The sequence below is a fragment of the Biomphalaria glabrata genome, chromosome 17 (genome assembly GCF_947242115.1).
Source record: "Biomphalaria glabrata chromosome 17, xgBioGlab47.1, whole genome shotgun sequence".
NCBI lineage: Eukaryota > Metazoa > Mollusca > Gastropoda > Planorbidae > Biomphalaria > Biomphalaria glabrata.
In genome coordinates, this window is record NC_074727.1 from 19,352,842 (window position 1) to 19,377,521 (window position 24,680).

Sequence of the window (24,680 nt, forward strand, 5' to 3'; positions counted from 1 at the left end):
TGCTTGAAACCATTATTTTTTCAATTTTGAAAACGATTAAAGAACATCAAACTAAATATATTTTTTTCCTTTTCATTTAATTACTCGAAATTATGATTTAGATTAGAATTAGATTTAGTGACATTAACACAAAGAAACGAACTACACATTTTCTTAGTAAATAATATTATTCGGACCTTATGGAAAGGTATATTGCACGGTATAACAAAGCCTATCAACTAGATCAATAATTTGCAGCGTATATCTTATTTAAACAATGGCGTGGACGACGCTAATTTTTTATAGTATACAGTAAAACAAAATATTAATTAAAAAAACAAGATGTGTATGTTAAAAACTCGAAAAAGAAAGTCAATATGTTTTAAGCCCTAAGAGTTAATTACATGATAGACCCGGTGAATACATTACGAAGATTTAAGTTATCACCCAATGAAGCCTCCAATAATTGACATATAAGAATCTTCAAATTAAGTAGACTAGATTCAAGCCAACGATGGCTAGAAAAAAATGAGTTGCCTGTATCCACAATGAAAACCCGTGACAATGTTACCGGAATTCATACTCTCCTGGTAACAGCTATAAATTTAATTAGAGGTTCATCCTTCTAAACTAAAGAGTTTCAATTTTTTTTTCTGTTGTTACATGACGTAATATTTTAAATCAAATCATCATCATCAGAAGATTGTTACACCGGCCTAAATAAATATTTCATCAGCACAGAAAATTATTTTATTAACCTAAAAAATCTGACAAAATTTCGATAACATTGTCCCGAGGCCAAGAGAAGTGTTATAGAAGCAAATACAGAATTGACACGGTCGAAAATATCCTGAGAAATCTATAACTCTAAACCACACTGACTTGTAGAGAACACAATTTGGGCAGTTCGTCACAGCAAGGATTTATCTTGCTAACGACAATGACAGTAAGATAATGCAATTGGAAGCAGTCAGACATGGCCACTTTTATTTTGTAAAGGGTTAGGCCTACATGCTGGGAGAACATCGGAGCCAGGCGCTTACTGTCTTTTGAATTTTCCGTCTCTACTTCATCAAGTGTTTGGAAGTCATCAAGCTTTGTTTTAACGGTTTCATGCGGAATGTCAGCAAGACACTCCTCAGAGACTTTCCTTTTCATGCTCTTGGTGTTCTTTCCACCGGAAGAGTATATCAGCCTTAGAGGCACCATTGTCTGTTATTTTGGGCCGTAGGTAGAACTTATTTGCGTAATGAGCGCGTGTCTTAATGAAGAATTGAGAGCTATAGATTTTTTTTTTTAAATTTAAAATGAGCCCGTTAAAGTAGTGGAATATATTTGTAGAAATAATTTATACTCAACTTGTTCAAATTTATAATTGTATATCGAATTTTTCTAACTATATTAGTGTCAGTGGCGAGCAGGATAGTCATTTTCAAAATTAATGTGATAGAAATTACCCAAGATTCACATTACCAAAATTAAAAAAGACAATCAACGCTGGCACAGAGACATGTTACATGTATTCCACACATTAGAAGTATATATTTATAAGGACATTATCTTGTGTTTTGATATCGAATGTCAAAATGCAGGGGTCCCTAAAGAGGCCAAGTCACCCGGACCCCCAGAACCCTTCAATTGCTACGCCACTTTAGTTGGTTAACCCATATTCCATGCATGCTCTAATGGAATTAGGGACAAATGAGCACTTGTATGAATTTGTCCTAGCATATGAAATACGAAATATGGCTAAGATATATAAGGATGTTAAATTACATAATGTTTATGGAATGATGAGTAACAGCCCGGTTTTAACGCACAATTTCTTTACTAAAATAAGTGTCCATACTCAGTGCTAAATTAGTTACTTCGAAAACATTGCATCTCTCGCGTATAGAATAGTGCAAGTGATAGTGTCGAGCACCTTCTGTGCAATGAGGATAACAGGCCTATAGATATTGATTCTAATTGAAAAGAAAAGAAAGAATGGAAGATCCCAATGATGATCCCTGATTTATCCATGTGATGCATATAGCCTACATCGACTTGTTGACTATGACGTAATTGTCTCCATCCAACGTATAAAATCTTAAGCTAACTCATTATTATAAGTCACCTGCATTATATGATAGATAAATCTCATTAAGGCCTACAAAGATGGACATCTATAGACTCTAGTTACGTACAAGTTTACGTTCATTAAAGTTTTAAGCATTTATTTGGTTAAGGTTAAATAGATGATGTAACAAATCAAATGTTAAATTAGTACAATGATAATATCATTTTGGTCATTTTTTAGATATAAAATTTATAAACAACTAGATCTACCTCTTGATACGGCCAATAAGGAAGAATACATTTTGGATATGCGAAAATCAAAATCGCATCACATTTTGTTACACGTTGATTGCCTTCCTTCTATGGTTTCACGAATAATTATATGAAAACCTCATTTCAAGTACTTTTTTTATTTTTGTAGTTCTAAATTTGAACGCGAAATAAATAATTATTGAATTGACTTTAATACTATCATTATAGTAGTTTACAGAAGAAATGAGAAATCATTTTATTAGTTAACATTATTTTAAAACTATCTTTGGCCTATTCCTGTTACGACGATAGTTATCTGGCCAAACACTGTTACTTTCTCTTTTGCATGCTTTGCATTGCTCGCCTTTTTCGGTGTAAACAGGTGTCAGCTTACTTCAAAATGTCCTTTGTCACTGTCGAACCTGGTAGCGATTTCCCAATCCAAAATTTGCCTTATGGTATATTTTCAACTCCTGATAATGTAAGTTAATTTAATTTCCTGCGTTAGCTAACAAATAATGCAGATCTATCTATTACATCCAGATCTAGGTCAAGGTATTCGCTGCTCCAATGAGAACATCCATTGGCGTCACACCTCCAACATGCACACGTCGCGTACTGTTCTCAAACTGGGACAGGCATCCGCCCCACACAGAGAAAGAGGAGTAGATCTAATCATCTAGATCTACATCTAGAATACTAGATAGATGTTCCAGAAATGTAGATCTAGATAAGATCAATCTTTTCGCGTTGAAAAGAAACTTTGACCAACTCTGCTGCCAGTGCAATATTTGGCCTTTATTGGCTTTATTATTTATAAAAGTTTATATTGCCTCTGAACTCTAATAAATACTAACTAGATCTAGACTTAGACTAATACTAATATTATAAATATATACCTGTATGATATTACATAAGTCTACTAGTTACAGTGCATCACAGTCACTAGATCGAGCCTTATAGTAGATTACATAGGAGAACAGTTACGATTTTTGACATTTTTGCTTTACTTTAAATGAATAAATGTGGGGGCATATTCTCATATTGTGTAGCAGAACCTTTACAAGAAAAAAAAAAAAGATACAATAATTCTTAAAGAAAAGTACAGTAGAAAAGTTTTGATATAAATTATTATACATTTACATATATAATAAATTTAACAATGCTACTTTATTGAACAAAAAACTAAATAATAAAAATGAATTGGTGCTACAACAAAAGAGCTTACACTTTTGATATAGTGCTAAAAAATGCAAAGAAATTTTATAATTTTTGTATAATGTTAAGCTAATAAAACTTCCTATATAAAGTATATTCTGAACACCTGATGCACTAAAATTGACTAAAAAATTAGCTATTTTTATTTATTTGACAATTCCCAATACTGGTTCACCCAGATGATGTATTATTTGTCGATACATGGCACACCTTTTTAAAAAAAAATTAAAACTAAAACCTCCATAAACAATAATTATAACTGAAATATTTATTTACTATTGCTATTATTCAAAATTTGAAACTGGCCAATATGCACAGTGCACAGTGGCCTTAGTCAAGAGAAAGAAAAAGAAAGCTGTCCTATCAGCTAGCCCTAAAATAAATACGCACACATACATGAACTCTTGCAAACTCTGCCACTCCAAAATCAGTTTCAAGACGAAACAAAACCAATGTCTAATCTGGGCGCATCTTCTGATGTCTTCAGAGATAGAAGGAGCCATATATAGAGTCTATATTGCTATTATAATTGTCTCTTCGAAAACTAACAGATTATCAATTTTAGTATCTTTATTCATTTGTTTCTGTCCCATCAGCCAAGGCCAAGGATTGGTGTTGCCATTGGAAGTCTGGTATTAGATCTGTCTGTCGTGAAACATTTTTTTGATGGTCCAGTGCTAAGCAGCAAACAATATGTATTTGAACAGGTTAGAGAAAAATATGTAGTATAGGTTTTATGTATGTATACATATTTGCTGTTTTTATTTACTCTTTATCTTGGTCCAGTCTATAGTTCCAGGTATTTCTCTCATTTTCTGTCAGTCTTTGGTGCATTACACATGATAAAGCTGCAGCAAGAAGCAGGGCCGGCCTTAGGCAAATTAGGCAGCGGCCTAAGGCCTCCAACTGGTAGGGGCCTCACAGAGGACTTATTACAATTATTTAGAGAAGAAATAGTGAAACTTGTGCCCAATATTACTAGGTTTTAAATTAAATGCGTAATTTTATTTTTCCACTGTTTATTTATTATTTTTTTCTATCTCATTTGGGGCCTCCCAATTCACGTCACCTAGGGCCTCCAATTATCTAAGGCTGGCCCTGCAAGGAGGTTCAGCTTTGGTTGGGCTGGTCATATTCCATCATGTCTGGTCTTAACCATTCACATCAATGTTATTGTTTTTCCTGTTGTAATATTTTATAATTAATCTCTTTAATTTCATCCAGTTAGGCTAATGGTTATGAAGGTATTTTACGCCTATACATATAGGTTATAGTTAAACTTGAAAACATTTTCCTTGAAAAAATGGACATTTTTTATTTTTTTAACAGCCATCTCTTAATGCTTTTATGGGGTTGGGCAGAGCAGCCTGGAGTGAAGCCCGCGCAACCTTGCAGAAAATTCTATCGGCATCAGAGCCAGTGCTTAGAGATGATTCAGATCTAAGATCAAGGTTTGTTTGGTTAAAATTTTGTAATAATATGTACAGAAAAAAAATCTTTTTATTTTTTTACTGCTAAAGCTAATATAATTATTTTTTCAACAGAGCATTTACAGCTCAAGAACAAGTCAAAATGCATTTGCCAGCTGCTATTGGTAACAGTTTTTTTTTAAGTTACAAAATTCATCACTTTTATCCATAATTTCATTTCTAAAAATATCTTATAAAAAACTAGTCAATAAATTTATGGCATCTAGTCAATAGATTTATAGCATGTGTACAGATTTTTTTGTCAGAAATTGAGACACTTTTTATATAAAAATAAATATGTAAATAAATAAATAAACTATTATGATAACAATATGTACAAATAATTAAATAATCTATAAATTCCTATTTGTTTATACATTTAAAGCTGCAGTTCTATTGTGTTGTTTATTCTAGGTGACTATACAGATTTCTACTCCTCTAAAAATCATGCCTTCAACGTTGGATGCATGTTTCGAGATCCAGCCAATGCTCTGAATCCTAACTGGCAAGTTTCACATTTGTTTCTCCTATTTAGACTGACCAGATTAAAATAATTGTCCATTTTTTTTTGCATTGGCAGTCAATTTTTTTCTATGAAATAATAATGAAGTCTGAAGATGATTATTTTAAAAAATAAATGTCCACAATAATTGAAGCTCAAAGATACTTTTTTTCCTAAATTTATGATAAGTTTTTATAAATAATAAAATAAATTGAAAACTACAATTGGCTCTTTGTTGGAGACCACTGTCTTTTCACGCATATAATCTGTGGGTTATACAAAATTTTATACAACGTGGCCAGTTGTTCAGAGTAAACAAAAGTGCAGGGTTTATAAAATGTATTTCTCATAAACACAGCATAAGGGAAAATATGGACATTCTGGTGGATCTTTATACCTCCTATAGTTTGTTGTGTGGTTGTGAAATGTACATTGGAAAGCTTTATGAGCATCTCATTATAAACCTTAAGAAAACAAACAGGACTGATGCGGTAGATGGTACAAATAGTACCGATGTGTCTAGAGGGACAGAGGTCTGTTAAGCAACAACTTTATGTACATGTAAGTTACGGCAAGTCACACTTTGCACATGTGGGTATGTAACGGTGCAGGGTGTACTATTATGTTTTTACTTGTTTTGTACTTTGTGCGGGGTATAGGTGTATGCAGGGTATATATGTGCGAAAAGATGGTTTTAATTATAGAATTGTCACTTTTCAGGGTCCATCTCCCTGTTGGTTATCATGGTAGAGCTTCTTCTGTAGTTGTCTCCGGAACCCCAATACGCAGACCTAATGGGCAGACAAGCCCAGATGAAAGTAAGTCAGTCAGTCCTTTAATTTTAATACTGTGATATATATATATAATTTTTTTTTTTTTTTTTTTAATTTCTTTACTCAATATGATGCTTTGATTATAGTAAAGCTTTAATGGATTAAGATATGATTAAGGTTTATGTTTTAAAACTTTTAGTAAGAGCTTGTCTGGTCTCTTAAACAGTGTTACTGAAAAAAAAAATCAAGTAAAAATAGGATGATTATGTCTATTTTGGCTATACGTTGAATCTGACCAACGTAAGGACAAATTTAATTAGCAGATTGGTCAGTCTAAAACCTATGCACAAAACTAGCAATATTTTGGGCTCTGCAGTCCACTCAGCTCTAATGGATACCTGAATTAACAAGTTGGGGAAAGTAAAGGCAGTTGTCATTTGCGAACTGACTCATTAACCTTGGCCAAAGAAACAGATGACCTTTACATCATCTGCCTGATATATCACAAAGTCTGAAAGGGTTATTTTACTTTTTTTTTTTAATTCTCTATGCACAAAACTAGCTATATTTTGTGAACTGCATTCTCTACAACCTCTCTACAAAGATTGTTCATTTCCTTTTCCATTTTTTATTTGAATTTAAATATTAGAATGACTTATGCGTTTAAAAAGTTAATTGGTTAGTGTCGTGTGCGCATGAAGTTTTCTTTGCATTTAGTATTGGTGTTTTAGCGTATAGGGAGTAGTTTCTTTTTAGGTGCGTTTTGTTGTCTAGAATATTGTGTGTGTGTGTGTGGTTATGTCATCCTTAGTTCCTGCAAGAGAGAGAGAGCTTCTTTTGTGAGCTGAGTAGCGGGTTTTGTGTTTCCCCCTTGTAGGGGGTGTTAGGCTTTGGGCTATGGGAAAGTGTGTCGCCTTTCCGCCCTTGGAGTTGTGTAGTAATTATTGTGTTGAGGTGTAGGGAGTTGATGTTACGTTGGGCGCCGAGATGGAGTGTGAGCGTGAAGGTGTGTTATGGAAACTTATTCGCGTGATATTAGACTAATTATTAATTCAAAGATGACTTCAATGATAGTGATGTATATGTAAATATGTTGGTAACTTATAATTAATTATTATTAAATATTGTTCATGTTGACAACTGTTGTTATTCACTAACTGTTCAGTTGAATAACTGTTATTCGATGTTTGTATTTTACATGCCATTACCTTTAGGTTCTTGTGTTACTCTGTTCAGGCTGGGGATACGGGACCATCATATCATACCCTACTTAAGCGACTAAACCCACCTTACAGTTAGCATTTACTTTTTTAAAGCCTCACAAGTAGTGGTCCTTTATAACATAATTTCTCTTATTATATTTCTCTAGCCCATCAGCATATAATAAAATGATATACAATTGTAACTGTTGTGGATAATATGTGTATCCATTGCGGTAATAAATTAATTGGGTGTCTCAAGAAATTGTTAGCTTACTTACCTATTTTTTTTACTTAGTTTTTTTTTTTTTTTTTTTTTTTGTGACAAAAATTTCATTCTGTTTTCTAAACTTGTATTCTATTGAAAACTACTATTATCCACTATTTTGTTTGATTCAGAAATGTCCCTTGTTTAAATAATCTTTAAAAATCCTCTTTTTTTAAATCTTACTTGAGTAATTTGAGACTCTTCCATTTATACATTTGTACAACAAAGCTCTTAACTGGCAATCCTATTTTGTTTACAGCTCAGCCTCCAGTCTTTGGCCCTTGCAGACTTCTAGACTTTGAACTAGAAATGGCTTTCTTTACTGGTCCAGCTACTGAATTAGGCTCACCAATACCAATGGACAAAGCAGAAGATCATATCTTTGGTATGGTCTTGATGAATGACTGGAGTGGTGAGTCATTTTTTTCTTCCAAGTACTGTTACTTTTTGTTGGCCTCCTTCAGTTGTACAACGACTATGGTTCATATTGAACACTTTTTTCATGTGACTGTGGAGTTTTTATGTATAGATTGGTTAAAGTACTTATTCAATCTTCATCTTTTGTTGCCTACATATTCAATATGTGTATTAGTTCAATATTCAGTTTTGTTGCATATATATTCAGTATGTATATTGTTCAGTATTCAGTTTTGTTGCCTATATATTCAGTATGTGTATGTGTATTAATTAGTTCAATATTCAGTTTTTGTTGCCTATATATTCAGTATGTGTATTAGTTCAATATTTATTTTTTGTTGCCTATATATTCAGTATCTGTATTTGTTCAATATTCAGAGCTAAGATTTTCATTATTTTTGTTTCATCTAGCTCGAGACATACAAAAGTGGGAATATGTTCCGCTTGGTCCATTCTTAGCCAAAAATCTCGGCACCACAATATCTCCCTGGGTTGTGACCATGGATGCACTAAAACCTTTTATTGTCCCAAACTCTGAACAGGTATTGTACATTTTGTGCAAAGACAAGAGTACAGTTTGTTTATCAAATACCTATGATTTAATTTACTTTGCAAAGTACATTCTTAATTTGTATTTTTTAATTATGTTTCATTCCAGAATCCAACACCCTTGCCGTACTTGCGACATTCAGACAACTATAACTTTGACATTAAGCTTGATGTTTCAATCTTTGGTTAGTATAGATGAAGCATATATATACTTGAAATGATGTTGGGATTAAATACAATCTCTTACTTTTTAACTTTGGAAACAAAAAAAATTTTTTTTTTAAATTCGTATTCATTTAAATTGCATTTCATAATTTTTTTCTTTCAGCTGAGGGTATGACCAAGCCTGCCATTATCAGTCAGTCTAACTTTCAAGTGAGTATGCTGTAATAAATTTACCATTAAAAATAGTGTTCAAAGCATATGTTTGGTATGTTTATTTTATCTGTTCTTACATTCATTTGAATTAGTGTTAGTACTATATCCATTGGGATGAGCGTTGGCTGAGCGGTAAAGCGCTTGGCTTATGAACCATGGGGTCCTGTGTTAAAGACTGATATTTAAATTCTGTATCTTTGGGTGCCTTTGAGTCCACCCAGCTTTAATGGGTACCTGACATTAATTGGGGAAAAGAAAAGGCTGTTGGTCGTTGTGCTGGCCACATGACAGCCTCATTAACTGTGGGCCATAGAAACAGATGACCTTTACATCATCTGCCCTATGGATCGCAAGGTCTGAAAGGGGAACTGTACTTTAATTGTTTACTTTTGGTTGTTACAATTTCCATTAGTTGCTCAATATAAATAATTGGAAACCTACTAAAACTTCATGCAGAAACTTTTGTTTAAAATATTATATAAGCCATAGATTTTTAGGTTTTAGCTGGCAAAACATTTTATTTTCTGTTCTATTTATTTATTTATTTGAATTCTGCATTTTCTTAAATTATAATAATTATTGATTAACCCTAATTTAACCAAAAATCTATTGTTTTAGAACATGTATTGGACAATGAAGCAGCAACTCGTTCACCATACCATCACTGGCTGTAATATTAACCCTGGAGATCTGATGGGATCTGGCACTATTTCAGGCCTGGTGAGTTTTGTAGTTCTCTATAATACACTTGTAAGGTGGAAAGGTTAAGTGTCATTGCTGGTAGTTATTGGACTTCAGTTTTATGATGGAAAAAATGAAAACTCAAATCGTTTGAGTAGTCCTCAACTGCAATTTGGTTCTTCATTTAAAAAAAAAATTAGACTAAGACATCACACATTTGTTTAGAGCACAATTGTTTGTCAATTTTTCTTCCAGGTTTCAAAAATATATTAAAGTTTATCCCATTTCCCTGCTAAAAGACTAAGTCTACAAGCAAAAAACCTATAAATGATATTAGAATTTAGTGTTTTTATTTTAGGGATCCGGTATATGAGAAATGGTGGAAAGTAGAAAGTTTGACTAAATGGGCCAATGATATAGGTTTGAGTCCTGGTGGAGTTATATTTTTAATGGATGCCTAATATTGGTAATGAAAATGTAAAGCAGTTGTTTTTTAAGTTGGCCAATATGTCATTGGAGCATTGTGACCGTATAGCCCTATTTCTGAGATGCATTCTCGCCGCTAGCTTAACATGCAAAACTTGAATCCAACTGTTCATTGTGGATTTTTTTTTTTTGTGTTGGCGGAGATCTTTGCTACTTCATTCTCCATTGCTTTCCTTGCATTCACTTCACTCCACAGTGTGGTCTAAAGCAATGTCTTCCTAAATATTTATATCTATGTCCACTCACTTGATGTAAACAACCAGTTTTCTGTGTGTGCCTGTTTGCTAATTAGAAATATATTTAAGGGGGTACAGGCTGAAGTAACTAAGAAAAGAAATGCTGTTGATTACCCCTCCCCTACAAATCAGATTGTAAACATCTATTGCTGCTTCATTCCAGACACCTACTTCTTTGGGGTCAATGCTAGAACTGTGTTGGAAGGGAACCCGAACAGTTGATCTGGGGAATGGCATCACAAGAAAGTTTTTACAGGATGGAGACGAGGTCATCTTTCGTGGTGAGTTGTCACTTTCCGTTCTCCTTGACTATAGAGAGAAATTATTTTAGAAAAGTTGAAAGCCTTTTAGCCTCTGAATATATTTAAATAAAAGTTAAGTAATAATTAAATAATTATAGCTTGAATTGGAAAATTTGTTTTTCTAAAAAATTAATTTGTTGATTTTTAACAAATTTGTGAGCTGTTAAATAGTCTGTTAGTTTTAATCTTGTAGTCTCATACAGAAATAACAGTAATACAGTAACAGTTGTGTCATGTGAGAGAAACTGAAACAAATAGCTTAATTTGTAGAAGTAAAAAAATATGATTAAAGTTTAATATCGTTAACTTGAAAGCTTAATGTTATCCACTTGGTAAATAAGCATTATAAACAGAGGCTGTATAGATTGTTATCTGCCATTGGTTTCAGCTTTGAGACATTTGGCAGGGCAGGTTACAATAGATGGTTGCTGGAAAAAAAAATGTTAAGACTACAATCATCTAGGGTTCTAAATTTCTATCTGATCATTTTTTGACATCAAATATTTTATTTCATCATCAGGCTATTGTGAAACAGAAGGCTACAGGCTTGGCTTTGGTACTTGCACAGGAAAAATTCTACCAGCACTTCAGCTTCAATTTTAAAAAGAACAACAGCCATGGTCAGTTTTATCTCTACATTAGTCAATTTTGTAATGAGATTTTTTACTTTTTTTTTAAGCTTAATAAACATTATACTTTTTTTTTTTAAATTATGTTGAAAAAAGAGTCTTTTGTTAACACACCCTCATACAGTCATTGTAAAAACAAATTTTTTAAGTGTTTAAGAAAGAGGTCCAGCTATAAAAAATGGAACTCTGCCTGCCACAATATGGGGCTTGTTTCTTGTTGAGTGGAACTGTGCATTTTGTTATTTTTTAATTCAGTCCACTCTTTGCTATGTTTAGGACTGTTAGATCTGAGCTCAAATACCATTTAAGGTATTATTCTGCATTTATGTGTATATACCTTACTATTGATGTGTAATGGGCTACATTATGATTGATGTCTTTTATTGGCTCTAAGCATCACCTTTTTTTGCATATTTGAAGGAACCAAAATTCAACGGATTATGATGGCATCCTAAACCAAAAAAAAAAAACAATCTTGAATTTACATGTTAAATCCACTAAATATTTGTATTGACTGACACATTATTTGGAGGAACAGATTCATGTGTGTCATATGTTGAAAAGAAACACACACATGCTTAAAAGTAATACTAACATAATCTTCAAAAGTAAAAGTAAAATGCTTTAGTGACTATGGGCAAGTATTTCAAAGAAGTCTGTTGACTTTCTCTTTGGGCAGAAATAATCCCTGACCGCTTCAATGTTCGGGTGTTGGAGTGTCTTCATTTTCCAACTTCCTCATCCTTTGTCCATGGTGCAGATGTCAGAATGATCTTGTGGCTGTTGGTTAGGTAGACATGTTGGAGAATATTTACCATGTGGATAACAAAAGAATTGGAATGTGTCAATAAAAAAAATTTTTTAATTGTGTTAACATGCTCCACTCAATCTCCCTTACTTCTTGCATTTGTCATCTTTTTCGCTTCTCTGTCCTTGTAACATGCAACCGAATAGCTGTGTCATATTTTTTTTTTCTATCTCCAACCCTTGAAAATAGAGTGCAGCTTACATGTGGGTGCTGCTTATATTCGATAGTTTGGTACATCCGATTACCGATTACTATATGTATTACATGTTCATACATTCTGTTGATGTATTTAAGAAAAATTGGTTTGTATTCAAGTGCCTTTATATTTACCCAGTAAAACTATCCTTGTGTTATATACATTTAAGCATACTTATTTTTTGTTAATTTTTTATTTGACTCTATTCTTTGTGATTCAGTTTTTTAAATATGCTGAAATTTCATATTTTTCAAAGGCCAACGGATAGTGTGGCATTCTGCTTCCTATATAAACATATCTCTTTCAATTATAGTTATACTTTAAAAGAAAAAATATGTTTGACTAAACATTTGAATATGATGGATGTAATTTAATACTTTCCTGACATATTAAATCAATCATTGATTTAATAATTTTGTTTTGGTACTTCAAATTAAGGATTCTCAAAGTTTTACTTTTTTTTTTTCTCCTTTAGAATGTTGGTTGTGTACTAGAAGAACAATGTTTTAATTGTAACATTCCATTGTTTTGTTATTGGAATTGTGTTATGTTTTTGTCATTTTCAATAAATATGTATTACTAATGTGCATTAAATATTTATTCATTTGTTTTGCTCATACTAAAGAATTTCTATTTAGTCAGTTTAAGAAACAAGTGTTTAAAATTCACTGTAAGACTGTTTTTTGTAAGACATGAATCACTTTCTAAAGTCATTGTTCAAAGTACTTCTTCTCTTCTTCTTCTAGCCAGTTTTTTGCTGCTGAGCTGTCAGCTCTTTTGCAGACTGTGCCAAGGGAAAATAGTGTGCTGTTTTCTTCAGTTGTTCAGCACTGCCGTACAGGGTGTTGGTGATGTTGGGCTGGAGTGGTAGTAGGGTCAGCCTGAGGTGGGGTAGGGAGGGGGGCATTCAAAGAGGTACAGAGGAGGGGAGCACAAAGAAAGGGTCATTCAAATAAATGCTGGCTGGACAACATGAAATAATGGACTAGCCGCTCTGTCATCTGCTAATGACAGCTCTCGGCCAGGATTGGCAGAGGGAATTAAGCATAGAAGACGGGATGCCACATTTATCTCATCAGTAAGAACTGCCAAGGGTCCACACTGTTGACGTTTAAAATGACTTATTGTGTGCCAACTACTTGTAAGTAGGTCAAGAAATAACTGCATTGGGGAACTATAAATGATTTTCTGTGTCAACCTCTTTACCTGCTAAGAACAGCTGCTGAGCAGGATTTGGTTACGCAAACTGCCACAGCACCCCTGCGACAAAAGTCAGATGATAATTATACTTGGAAGTAAGAGTAAAATCATAAAGATTTTCACTCGCAGCACACACCAACTATCAATGACTTTAAAGAAACTTTTTTCCAAAAGTTTTACTTTGGATTTCTCATCATTTTTTATGACAGTAGCATTACTGGGGTCCAAGATGGGGTACATTTTGAGAATCAGTCTTGGTAGAGACAGAAGTTTATACAGCTGAAAATGAAAGTAGGAGAAAAACACAATTTTGTGCTGGTTACAGCTGGTCACTCGCTGGTCCCTTGTAAAACATTGACCATAAAACTTTGCCTTCACTATGACAGCTGAAAAGAAAACTTTGCCTCTTTATCAAATACTAGCCTTTTGTTTTGGTGTACTGATGCTTGTACTATTAACTAGCAACTATTATTCTTTCAGTCATGGATAACCTCATTTTTCATAACCAGGAATTTAAACTTAGGACATACAGTGCAGCAGTTGTGCTCTTTGCTCGACCAATCTATCATTGTTAAGCACCTGTACCCCTAAATACTTGTTTTCTCGGAATCGGTTGCCTGAGACAGCCAGAAAAACTAGTGACGTTGCAGAAATTAAGTCATTGATGAAAACGCATGACTAGATTGTCTAGGAACCCGAGTAGGACGTAATCATCTTTTTTTAAAATAACGTCTGTATTCTATAATATAAGATTTAGCCGTGTACATTTAGTTGTAAAAAAAAAAAAAAACAGCGCTGTACAGCAGACCATAAAGTATTCTTCCCCAGATTTAGCCCAAGGACTTCGGGGTTCAAACCATACAGCCTAAGATTGTTATAGTTTCAAAAGTTTGTGTACAAGTATACAGCAGATTAGGAAAGTCGGGAAATAGAACATATTAAATGAAAAGGAGTTCCCAGAATATACAATTAACAATATCGTATTTGTTTTCCCTTCTTATTTAGGCCAGTGTTTAAATTGTGTTCCCATTTCTAGACTTTCATCAAGCCCCTAGATATTCATATAGAAAGTTAAGGGGAGAAAACCTTTTTTTTCAAAGGCATGATTACGGTTCTTGGATGATTATGGTTGTTTGTGTGAAATTACTGATCTGCCTTTCGCTAAATCTGTTTAATCTCCTGGATAACACGAACTAAGCCGACGATATACAGATATGCTGTCTGGTTCTAGGTCTAGAATGCTGTCTCGGCGTGGTCTTAGAATCAGTACAGATTATTAGTCTGGAGTATGGAGAAGTAGCGGTTCTCACATTCGAACGTTTTGAATCTCGGTACGTTATGAGTTCGGGGAAAATTGAGGTGTATGTCGTGTTAGAGTAATTTTTTTTTTATTTAGCCTATATGTAAGTTTTAGACGTTGCTTTGGAAATGAGGATTATCCCATCATAGACCAAACATTCTATATGAAGGAATGACGACAAGTCGGATCGACTGTGATGATAGCTCGAAATGTAAACCACACGTCTATTCGGCTTGAGTACATTTTTACTTGAAATGAGTTGGCAGTAGTAGCGTAGCCATGTAGAATGCAATGTTACGTAGATACGGGGGGAGGGTGAGGTCATCGGTACAGTGGTTAGCATTGTTATTATTGCTTTAGCGCGTTAGGCACTCTGTTCCATATTCTGACGCTCACAAAAGGACCTGAGGGGGGGGGGGGGATTAAGCGTAAAGACGAGATACCGTATAATCTCAGGCTCAGTAAGAACTGTTAAGGGTCCACACTGTTGAAGTTTTAAGCGACTTACTGTGTGGCACCAATCTCAGGCTCAGTAAGAACTGTTAAGGGTCCACACTGTTGAAGTTTGAAGCGACTTACTGTGTGGCACCAATTTCAGGCTCAGTAAGAACTGTTAAGGGTCCACACTGTTGAAGTTTGAAGCGACTTACTGTGTGGCACCAATTTCAGGCTCAGTAAGAACTGTTAAGGGTCCACACTGTTGAAGTTTGAAGCGACTTACTGTGTGGCACCAATTTCAGGCTCAGTAAGAACTGTTAAGGGTCCACACTGTTGAAGTTTGAAGCGACTTACTGTGTGGCACCAATTTCAGGCTCAGTAAGAACTGTTAAGGGTCCACACTGTTGAAGTTTGAAGCGACTTACTGTGTGGCACCAATCTCAGGCTCAGTAAGAACTGTTAAGGGTCCACACTGTTGAAGTTTGAAGCGACTTACTGTGTGCCACCAATTTCAGGCTCAGTAAGAACTGTTAAGGGTCCACACTGTTGAAGTTTGAAGCGACTTACTGTGTGGCACCAATTTCAGGCTCAGTAAGAACTGTTAAGGGTCCACACTGTTGAAGTTTGAAGCGACTTACTGTGTGGCACCAATCTCAGGGGAAGGAAAAACTGCAAAGGGAAACCATCACTGATTGTCCTTGACCCAGGTGAGAGGGGAACAAAATGGCATTAGATATTTCCTCTTATGGCTACCGGCTACAATGAAAGCGTAAGATCAAAGCCAATCCACCAATAATTGAAAAATAAAAGAATATTAAAGAAAGGCCATCATTTTCTAAACTCGGCCATTAATTGCCCGTACAGGAAGTAGTTCCTTGTATCGATGCTTTTCCAATATCCAGATTATGGCTGACAGATTTTAGTACAATGAATAGCTAGGACTACACCATAATGCCCCCATCTCGCTGGGACTTTTACACCAGTACAATAATCGAAGGGCATGTGTGATAGTTTTTTCTGTTGTTATTGTGTTTTTTTTTTTTAATAACAACTAGAATACTCAGAAGTTCTGGTACAGAGTTATAACTTCGAAATGTTTAAAGCTTATTTGTATATATGTGGTCGGTGTGTTTGAGAGTATGTGAGGTAAAAAAAAGTAAAGTTCCCCTTTTAGACGCGATCTATAGGTCAGATGATGTAAAGGTCATCTGTTTCTGAGGTCTGCGGTTAACGAGGGTGTCATGTGACCAGGACAACGACCAACCGCCTTTACTTTTCTCCAAATAATGTCAGGTACCCGTTAGATTTGGGTGGACTCAAAGGCGCCCAAATATTCCGAAGTTTAAAATTCAAGTCTTTACCAGGATTAGAACCCGGAACCTCGGTTCGGAAGTTAAGCGCTTTACCGCTCAGCCATCGCGCCTCCTTTGAGAGTATACGTATGCGTCTAAATACTTTCCTATACTTAGATTATTTTACAGACATCTATCTATGGCATTCTACGTTATACAATTTGTCATGTGACTAAAGAGGTCAAGCCTTGATACACACGGTCAAAGGTTAGGTATTTGGAATCAAGAGAAGCTGCATCGTTTTCAACATTTTGTTCTACTTGTATTCATCATCTGCAATCCAGGAATTCTTTCTGAATGATTGTCCTCTATAGACCTCTACTTGCCCTCCATAGACCTCTGCTTGCCCTCCATAGACCTCTACTTGTCCTCTATAGACATCTTGCCCTCTATAGACCTCTGCTTGTCCTCTATAGACCTCTACTTGTCCTCTATGGACCTCTACCTGTCCTCTATGGCCTCTACTTGCCCTCTATAGACCTCTACTTGACCTCTATAGACCTCTTTTTACCCTACATAGACCTCTACTTGCCCTCTGTAGACCTCTACTTGCCCTCTGTAGACCTCTACTTGCCCTCTGTAGACCTCTACTTGACCTCTATAGACCTCTACTTGCCCTCTATAGACCTCTACTTGCCTATATAGACATCTACTTGCCCTATTTTCTATTCAAACATAACATTTCAAACATAAACTATCGTAAATTCCTCCACGTTTTTACAAAGCCTATATCAACTCTGCCTGTCTGTCTGGTAAAAAGTTTAAACATATTGTTTTTCTCCCATTTCCCTTCTCGGATCAAGCTGAAACTCTGTAGGCTACTATAATTCATTGAACCTGACAAGACATGAAGCAATAAACAAAAATTAGCCTAGTTAATTAATTATTGGTGATTAATTTTTTTTTTTTTTTGCTTGATATAAAAATAAAGGAAACAAATGCTACTTAATGAGATATGTATATTTATATATGGATTTAATCCCAATATTCCGCTTGGACACGTTTTTTTTCTCCCACATTCTAGTACTAAAAGAAATAAATATCTGGTTTATTAAAATACTTCCCTTATCAATACTTCCGTATTATTTACACCGGATATACCAACAATCTAGCTATTTATAGTATTTCCGCCATGTATGAGAATCTCCTATGTTGCCGTTTAATGTCCACCAGATATACCAACAAAACAAAATCCAACATACTCTTTATGATTTTCCTTCATGAATAAAAATCTCCATTGCACTCGCTTTAACATGTAGGCCATATATCACAAAGTAAATAATTTATGTAGATCTATGTCTCCCAAGTTTATGTATTTATTTCTTTACACTTGTTAACCCTTAGTGTAGGTACAGTAATTATGTACGGTTTCTGTGACCACGTCACACTTGGTGCATTGTGCAGCCAGCCCAGTGCCCATCTCACATTTCGTTGGGTCTCACCTGCAGCTAGCCATGATGTTTGCACAAGGTCCGTGCTAAGTGCAAGGGGAGTGAATTTCACGCATGGAACAATCACGGCGTTGTGAGACCCGGGCTTCCGGTTTAGTCGATACTTGGACCAGAACATGTATTATGATAAGTAGCAGTACTGAAGATAACAAGGCCCTGAACATGTACTAGTATAAATAGTAGAACTGAAGTATTATTATAAAAGTAGCAGTCGGAAAATGAAATGTTACCAGAGAATGTCGACCACGTCCTTCCAATCTGCAGATTCGATCGAGAGACCCAAATAAAAAACTTCCCCTTTCTGACCTTGCGATCTATGGGGCAGATGATGTTAATTAACACGGTCATCTGTTTATTTGACCAACGGTTAATTAGGGTGTCATGTGGCCAGAACAACGACCAATCGCCTTTATTTTCCCGAGATTCAAAATCCAACTCTTCACCAAGATTCGAACCCAGGACCCCAAGTTCGGAAGCCAAGCGCTTAACCACTCAGTCACCCCTCACCCACATTATTATATGTAGTAGTGGTGAAGATATCATGTCCTTATTCTTTCTTTCCAATAGAAATTTAAAAAAATGACAGTTGATCCTGAGGGCATGAATGACTGAATAGTCATCTTTTCTAAAACATATATTTAGTGTTTCCGAGTAGTCACACAACTACCGATGACATTACAGCTGGCTAAACATACTGCGCAATATGGACCTACTCCTAACTGGTCCTCGAATATTTTCATGACTCAATTCTACGTAGTACAATAACTTCCGTTAGAAGGGCAAAAAGAATATATAATTCCGGATCAAGGAAAGGGTAACTCCTACCACCCTATCTTTCTCTCCCTCCCTTTTTTCTACACAGCCCGAGTGTCTCCCCTCCCCTCCCAAGACTCGGGTTAAAACTTCAAAGTTTTCACGGATATTAAAATTGTTATCTTGTGGGCCGGCAACTCTTATCCAAGGTGTCACATTTATCGGAAGTACTTCAAATCTTGTCGGAATCTGGGATTGCTTAAAAAAAAACACAGAACCGTTGGAGCACCGAAACAATATTTTAGTTGTTTTCTAAATATTTTGAATAAATGAAATGTGCACATCCCTGTTTCCAGCTATAGTCAGTACATACGCCAATGAGATGAAATCAATGGTGGAAAAAAAACGACCAGAAACGCAAGTTGTATAATTAATGGGAATTCCCTTGTATACATAAAATGTAAATTTTTACTTTAATAATGCTACTCTCTAGGTACTGCTGGGTGTTTAGTTTTACGAGTTTCAGATGTTCCTTCAGAAGTGATGCCCATACCTCTGTGCTTGAAGAGTTTAGCAGACGAACAAATGATGCATGCTGGGATTTCTAACATTGATGACATGTATGCACTACGCAAGACAGCAGAGTTTCTGTGCAGGGCTTTTGCAAAAGAGTAATCGAGCCTCTCAAGCCCTCACTCAAATGGAGTTTGATGATGATGATGATCTGGTCGAGTTTGCTTGAAGGTACCATCCTATTTCAAAACAAGCTGGTCGTTACTGTACTTCAGTTCCCTACAACTTATTTTAGCGCAGCAGGATTTCCTGATTATGCTGCAACAAAGTCAGAGTCTACAAACACCAGAACCAAAATTTTTAAAAATGTATCTGACCAATATCGCGCCAGATATAAAAAGTTATGATCTTCAAGTACACAATGTCATCAAAGTTAATAAGCCATACGTTTTTTTAGTATGTATTTTCATATAGGTCTATTTATTTACTTGAAAATATCTAATAACGTTAAATTTACAGTGTGGTTTAAATACTACAATGTTGTAGGAAATAGTCCATCCTAAAAAATAAGGAAGATTTTCCCACTGTACGATGTGTCCGTTAAAGGAAAATTGGAAAACAATGTTTTAGAAAAAAAATGACATGCGCAGTGGCTTGTTGCAATGAAACTCACAAACACACACACGCACACAAACTGTTTACACACACACAAAGGCCAAATAATTATTCTTTAATTTAGACCTAATTTACACTTTTTGTTTTCCAGAAAGGCTAAAACTAGTCTCATCACAATGAAGAACGAAAAAGAAGAGTTTCAAAGAAGAGGTGGGGCGCCGGACGGTGTATACACTTGAACATTAAGGCAGCAGAGATGACATTTGTGGTCTCAGACCACGTTCGCCAAGTGACATTCAGTTGTCATTTGGCGTTGACATTCTGCAACATAGTGGCGTTCATTACACTCCATGCCTATAAGCACAAGGCTAGAACCCTGACCCTCGGGTTGTTTGTAACCTTCCTTCCCGGCGCCACATCCCCCCACACCCCAATCCCGGCTTGTGGGGGACCCCCCCAACCCCATATTTCTCATACCCCCATACTTATGGGATAATTTATTCATAAGCATACGTGTCGTCTAGTCCCTAAAGTTTCAATAGACTTTCTCTCCTGGTACAGACCCTTCGCTTGTTTGCTGGTTCGGGCTATTGAAAAGGAAACATGTAAATATGACTGGGCGAGGTGAAGACTGCCGCCTTCAAGTCTTGAAACATCGTCTTTGATTGGTTGACGCACTGTATTGCACCCACCCCACTAAAATACGATTTTTCCCCCCAAATTTACCAACTTTGGAAAATTATCGCTTCTCTGCCCCTTGTTAATACATTTCTCTTACTGAACATTTTCGTTGCTCTCTCTCTCTCTCTCTCTCTCTCTCTCTCTCTCTCTCTCTCTCTCTCTCTCTCTTCTGTAGCATGGACTATGTTTTAAAAAAAAAAGAATTCTAATCAATTATTTTCCGGTGTTGGATAAACTCAACGCGTGATAACTCACAAACTTCGCTTTTGCGTGTGTGTAGGGAGGAACTGTGGTAGTTTTTTTTTTTTTTTTTTTTACGACTTATTTCCCCTGTTCACTTCAGCCAAGAATAACTCTGGTTGTCACTATCAGAGACATGAACGACAGAGTTGTCGTTATTGGAATAACTACAAGGGGGTCTATCAGTTTGAGTTTTCACAAGCATGTGTGACATGTTTTTTTTTCCCCTTCTGCCTTTTCTTCTTGTGTGACAGTACAGTGACAATTTCATGGAATGTTACAATGTATTTCACCATATCGTCGAATATAGTTTAAAAAACTGTGTTTTTTGTTTAGTGTTCAGTGCATCACATGACAGCCGTCGTATAGTCGTTTGATGACAGGAGAAAGTTGAACGGGTTTAGGGACAAGCTCTTTATGGGAATAACCAGCACAGTCGACACAACTGTGACATTTGGCTTCCAAGTGTTTCGTTATTAATTAAAGGATTCATATAAGGCCAGTAATTAACTGACCTTCGGAGTCTTCATTTGGACTGGTAAGTTTTGTTTTGTTCTGAAATGGAAAGAGTTAATTTAAACTCAGTTTCGTATTACGATTCAGGTGAGGTGTTATCATTTTTTTAAAAATGCATATCTAAGGGGAAGAACTCCGTATTTAGAACTATAAATATAAATCAATAATTATACTGGAGAAGTTATTTCCTTCGATGTACAAATGATTAATTATCAATAATTAATTGGTTTCAAATCTTGTCGGAATCTGGGATTGCTGAGAAAAAAAAATCCAGAACCGTTGGAACACCGAGACGATGTTTTCGTTGTTTTCAAAGTGATCTGATCTGAGAATGGCTGTGGGAGAAATAACGTGTACACTGACACAAGAGAAAAAAACTAATAATTTCGTTATATTTCTGACTACTGAAGAATTAATTTAATTAATGAAAAATTAATTACCAATAATCAATTGACTAATTGGTTAAATTTTTATTGATTCCTGTCTTGTCTATTCCAATGTTTAATGGTGCAAAGAATAGTCCGAGACTAAATGTGGGGAAACGAACGTGTTGGAATTTTTTACCAGACAGAATCAACTGATATGATATGATATGATATAAGCTTTGTAAAATAAGGCTTGTCTTCGAGTCCGAAGATTAGTGAGGAATGCAGTATTTCCCGTGGCTGCACAGCCCCAGCTCTGACCTACATATTTTGCCACAACCAAGGCAAGCTTAACCATTGTCCGCGGGTGGTCGATTTACATTTTCTTTTTTTCCGTCTGCGTCTGTCCTCGGCGGTGGATTTTCTTTAGGTCTCAAATTAATAAGTAGATGTGTTACCACAATTGTTTCATTATTCTTTACGTACACAAACATGGCATCCTTATATGTATTCGAAAATGTCAAAAACTGTCATTTTACCTGCCTGGGTCGACCACTTCGGGGGGGGGGGCGCATATTTGAGTTTGTGTTCCCACACAACCTGTCTTTGTAACCTTGTTTAAATTACATTATGTAATACGCAAAAACAAAGTCTAAAGATCACTACACAGATGGACTAATCTAAAACATCTTTTTATTAAAACATAACACAAAGAGCTAAACACCTAGATTCATTATTCTTTCAACTATTCTTGTCCTAGGATTTGGTTGTTCGTGACATTTCATTACTTTAGTGTCATTACCAGAGTGTGCTCTACGCGGTTCAATCCGCACCAATTCCTCCCACCCCCCCCACCCCCCATCTCCAGGACCCCAATGTCTGGATGCGTCTGTATACGAAAAGGTGCCGTTAAGAAGATTTAAAGAAAACAAAATCGCAAATTTGAAAAAAAATATTTACATTGTTCTTTTTTGCAAGAAGAAACATTGTTTTTTGAACGACTGTTTCTTTTACAATTCAATGTAGACAAAACATGAAATAACGAATGTTGGGGGCAGGGGGGTGGATGAAGGTGAGATAAAAGAAACGAATGACTCTTTTCGTAACAACAGAATGATTCCGACTAGACCAAACACTCGGAAACATGCCGTCTAATTAGGCGTAAAAGATTATAGCATTAGTCATGATAGTTGTAGATCAGTTTTTATCATGAGTTATAATTTGATTTTCTGGCTTGTTTTGTCGTGTTAGATTACAGCTATAAGCTTTTACACGAAACATGTTAGCTGTACAATAATTGTTCAGAGATAAAGGCAATGGAATATGGCGAAACATAAACAAACATCTACGAGGACTCGAATCATGCACCTCTGACTTGGCTGCATCGCGACTCATGTACTAAGCTAACATTGGTCACGACCATTCGGGAACATTTTCCGAGCCGTCTAGATCTAAACGTATATCATTACAATGTTCTAAAGTCTAGAAGGAACATACTTTCGCTTAACCAGAAGCTTTTTCTCGGGGGAGGGTTAATGTTGAGGGGGTAGAAGATGTTCCATTTTAAAAATCTTTCATTTGCTATTAAGAGCCAAATAATCGATCTATAGGATGTATAAAGGAGGTATTGTCTTAAAAAAAAACATTTTTTTTTCATGTTTTGTTTTTATTGACATCGAAACTTTGTGACAAGAAAAATGATCAATTCAGTTGTAACCCTTGAGCGATTTGCTTCCAATTTATCAAGAATAAATATTTAAAATTTTTATCTTCTGAAAGCAAACTGTTTTGTATTTAAAATGAAATAATTAATTCGCTTCTTTTGCATTTAAAAAGCTGTTTAGAATATACTACTTGTAAACAACAAACAAATAGGGAAAACTATATTAACCAATACTGTAACATACAAAGAACTTACAAAGTATGTAGTTTTTTTTTTTTTTTAAGAAAGAATACCACAGATGTATATATATAATACGCATTTCTTCTCTAGATGTAATAAGCAAATGTAGAGTTATCTATATGCTAGACTTTCATTAGTCTTAAAATTGGTAATATCAACACCCCTTCGGTCAATTGACCAAACGAAATTTTCTTCCCTAGGATATGAGTGAAACCTTAACCTTTCGTGAACTCTCATTAGATTATCATCTAATAACATGTTAAGCCAATTTTTTTTTTAAATTATAGCTTTTTTATGAGGCGCTACTTTCATGCTTATAGCATGATCAGAGCGCTATAGTCCAATCTCGTTTGTGGACCAGCGATGGGTTCTGGGAGAAGGTTTTCCGTGCTGCCTTTCGGCGCTCAGTAAACGCTTCCCAAGCTAAGCGAATCTTACACATAGCTATGTCGTATGTCTTCATGACCAGGATTTCATTGCATTCATATGAATATTGTAAAGAATCTAGGGCAAACATACAACGAAAGTTCAAGGTGAAGGAATGAGTCATGTTTATTTTCTTAATAACAAATGAGAAATGATTACACAAACAATATTGTTTGTGTTAGCTAAGAGTTCATTAAGCTCTGGCCTGCAGGGTTCACTGTCGCCTCCACTGTCTTTCACTAACAAACATGATTCACTGTTGCCGCCTATGATTTTACGTTCCTACAGGGTTCACTATCTTGCAACTAACACACTATCTTCTCGTTGTCTCCATGACAATGTAAAGTTTCCCTTTCAGACCTGCGATCTATAAGTCATTTGTTTCTTTGGTCAACGGTTAACGAGCAGGGTGTCATGTGGCCAGCACAACGACCAACCGTCTTTACTTTCCCCAACTAAAGTCAGGTACCCATTATAGTTGGGTGGACTCAGTGGCGCCCTAAAAATCCCAAAATTCAAAATCCCTG

At 35.5% G+C, this 24,680-nt stretch overlaps 2 protein-coding genes across 6 annotated transcripts in view; both read left to right on the forward strand.

The window, feature by feature from the left end:
- Positions 1-2,600: 2,600 nt before the first annotated feature.
- Positions 2,601-13,069, forward strand: LOC106072559 (fumarylacetoacetase-like). Its single transcript, XM_056015979.1, has 13 exons — positions 2,601-2,770; positions 4,104-4,214; positions 4,837-4,958; positions 5,052-5,101; positions 5,391-5,481; positions 6,199-6,296; positions 7,978-8,130; positions 8,547-8,677; positions 8,794-8,869; positions 9,013-9,059; positions 9,681-9,782; positions 10,629-10,746; positions 11,288-13,069. Exons 1-13 carry the CDS (start codon positions 2,636-2,638, stop codon positions 11,368-11,370), a joined length of 1,317 nt encoding a protein of 438 aa, XP_055871954.1. The 5' UTR covers positions 2,601-2,635; the 3' UTR covers positions 11,371-13,069.
- Positions 13,070-20,853: 7,784 nt separating this feature from the next.
- LOC106060225 (uncharacterized) overlaps positions 20,854-24,680 on the forward strand; it is a 65,656-nt gene continuing 61,829 nt past the window's right edge. For 3 of the 5 annotated variants that reach the window (XM_056015669.1, XM_056015666.1, XM_056015670.1), the window contains exon 1: positions 20,854-21,481. The gene's annotated coding sequence lies outside the window, so the exon portion shown is untranslated. Of the gene's footprint in view, positions 21,547-24,680 lie in introns of all 5 variants that reach the window. The other 2 variants (XM_056015667.1, XM_056015671.1) reach the window with 1 other exon arrangement.

What these genes read in the sequence shown, in the direction of transcription:
- LOC106072559 (XM_056015979.1), top strand. Translation starts at nt 2,636, where the DNA reads ATGCTTTGCATTGCTCGCCTTTTTCGGTGTAAACAGGTGTCAGCTTAC. An exon ending in AACAATATGTATTTGAACAG is followed by an intron (nt 4,215 to 4,836) that starts GTTAGAGAAAAA and finishes TTTTTTTAACAG; the next exon opens with CCATCTCTTAATGCTTTTAT. An exon ending in GCAGACAAGCCCAGATGAAA is followed by an intron (nt 6,297 to 7,977) that starts GTAAGTCAGTCA and finishes TTTTGTTTACAG; the next exon opens with CTCAGCCTCCAGTCTTTGGC.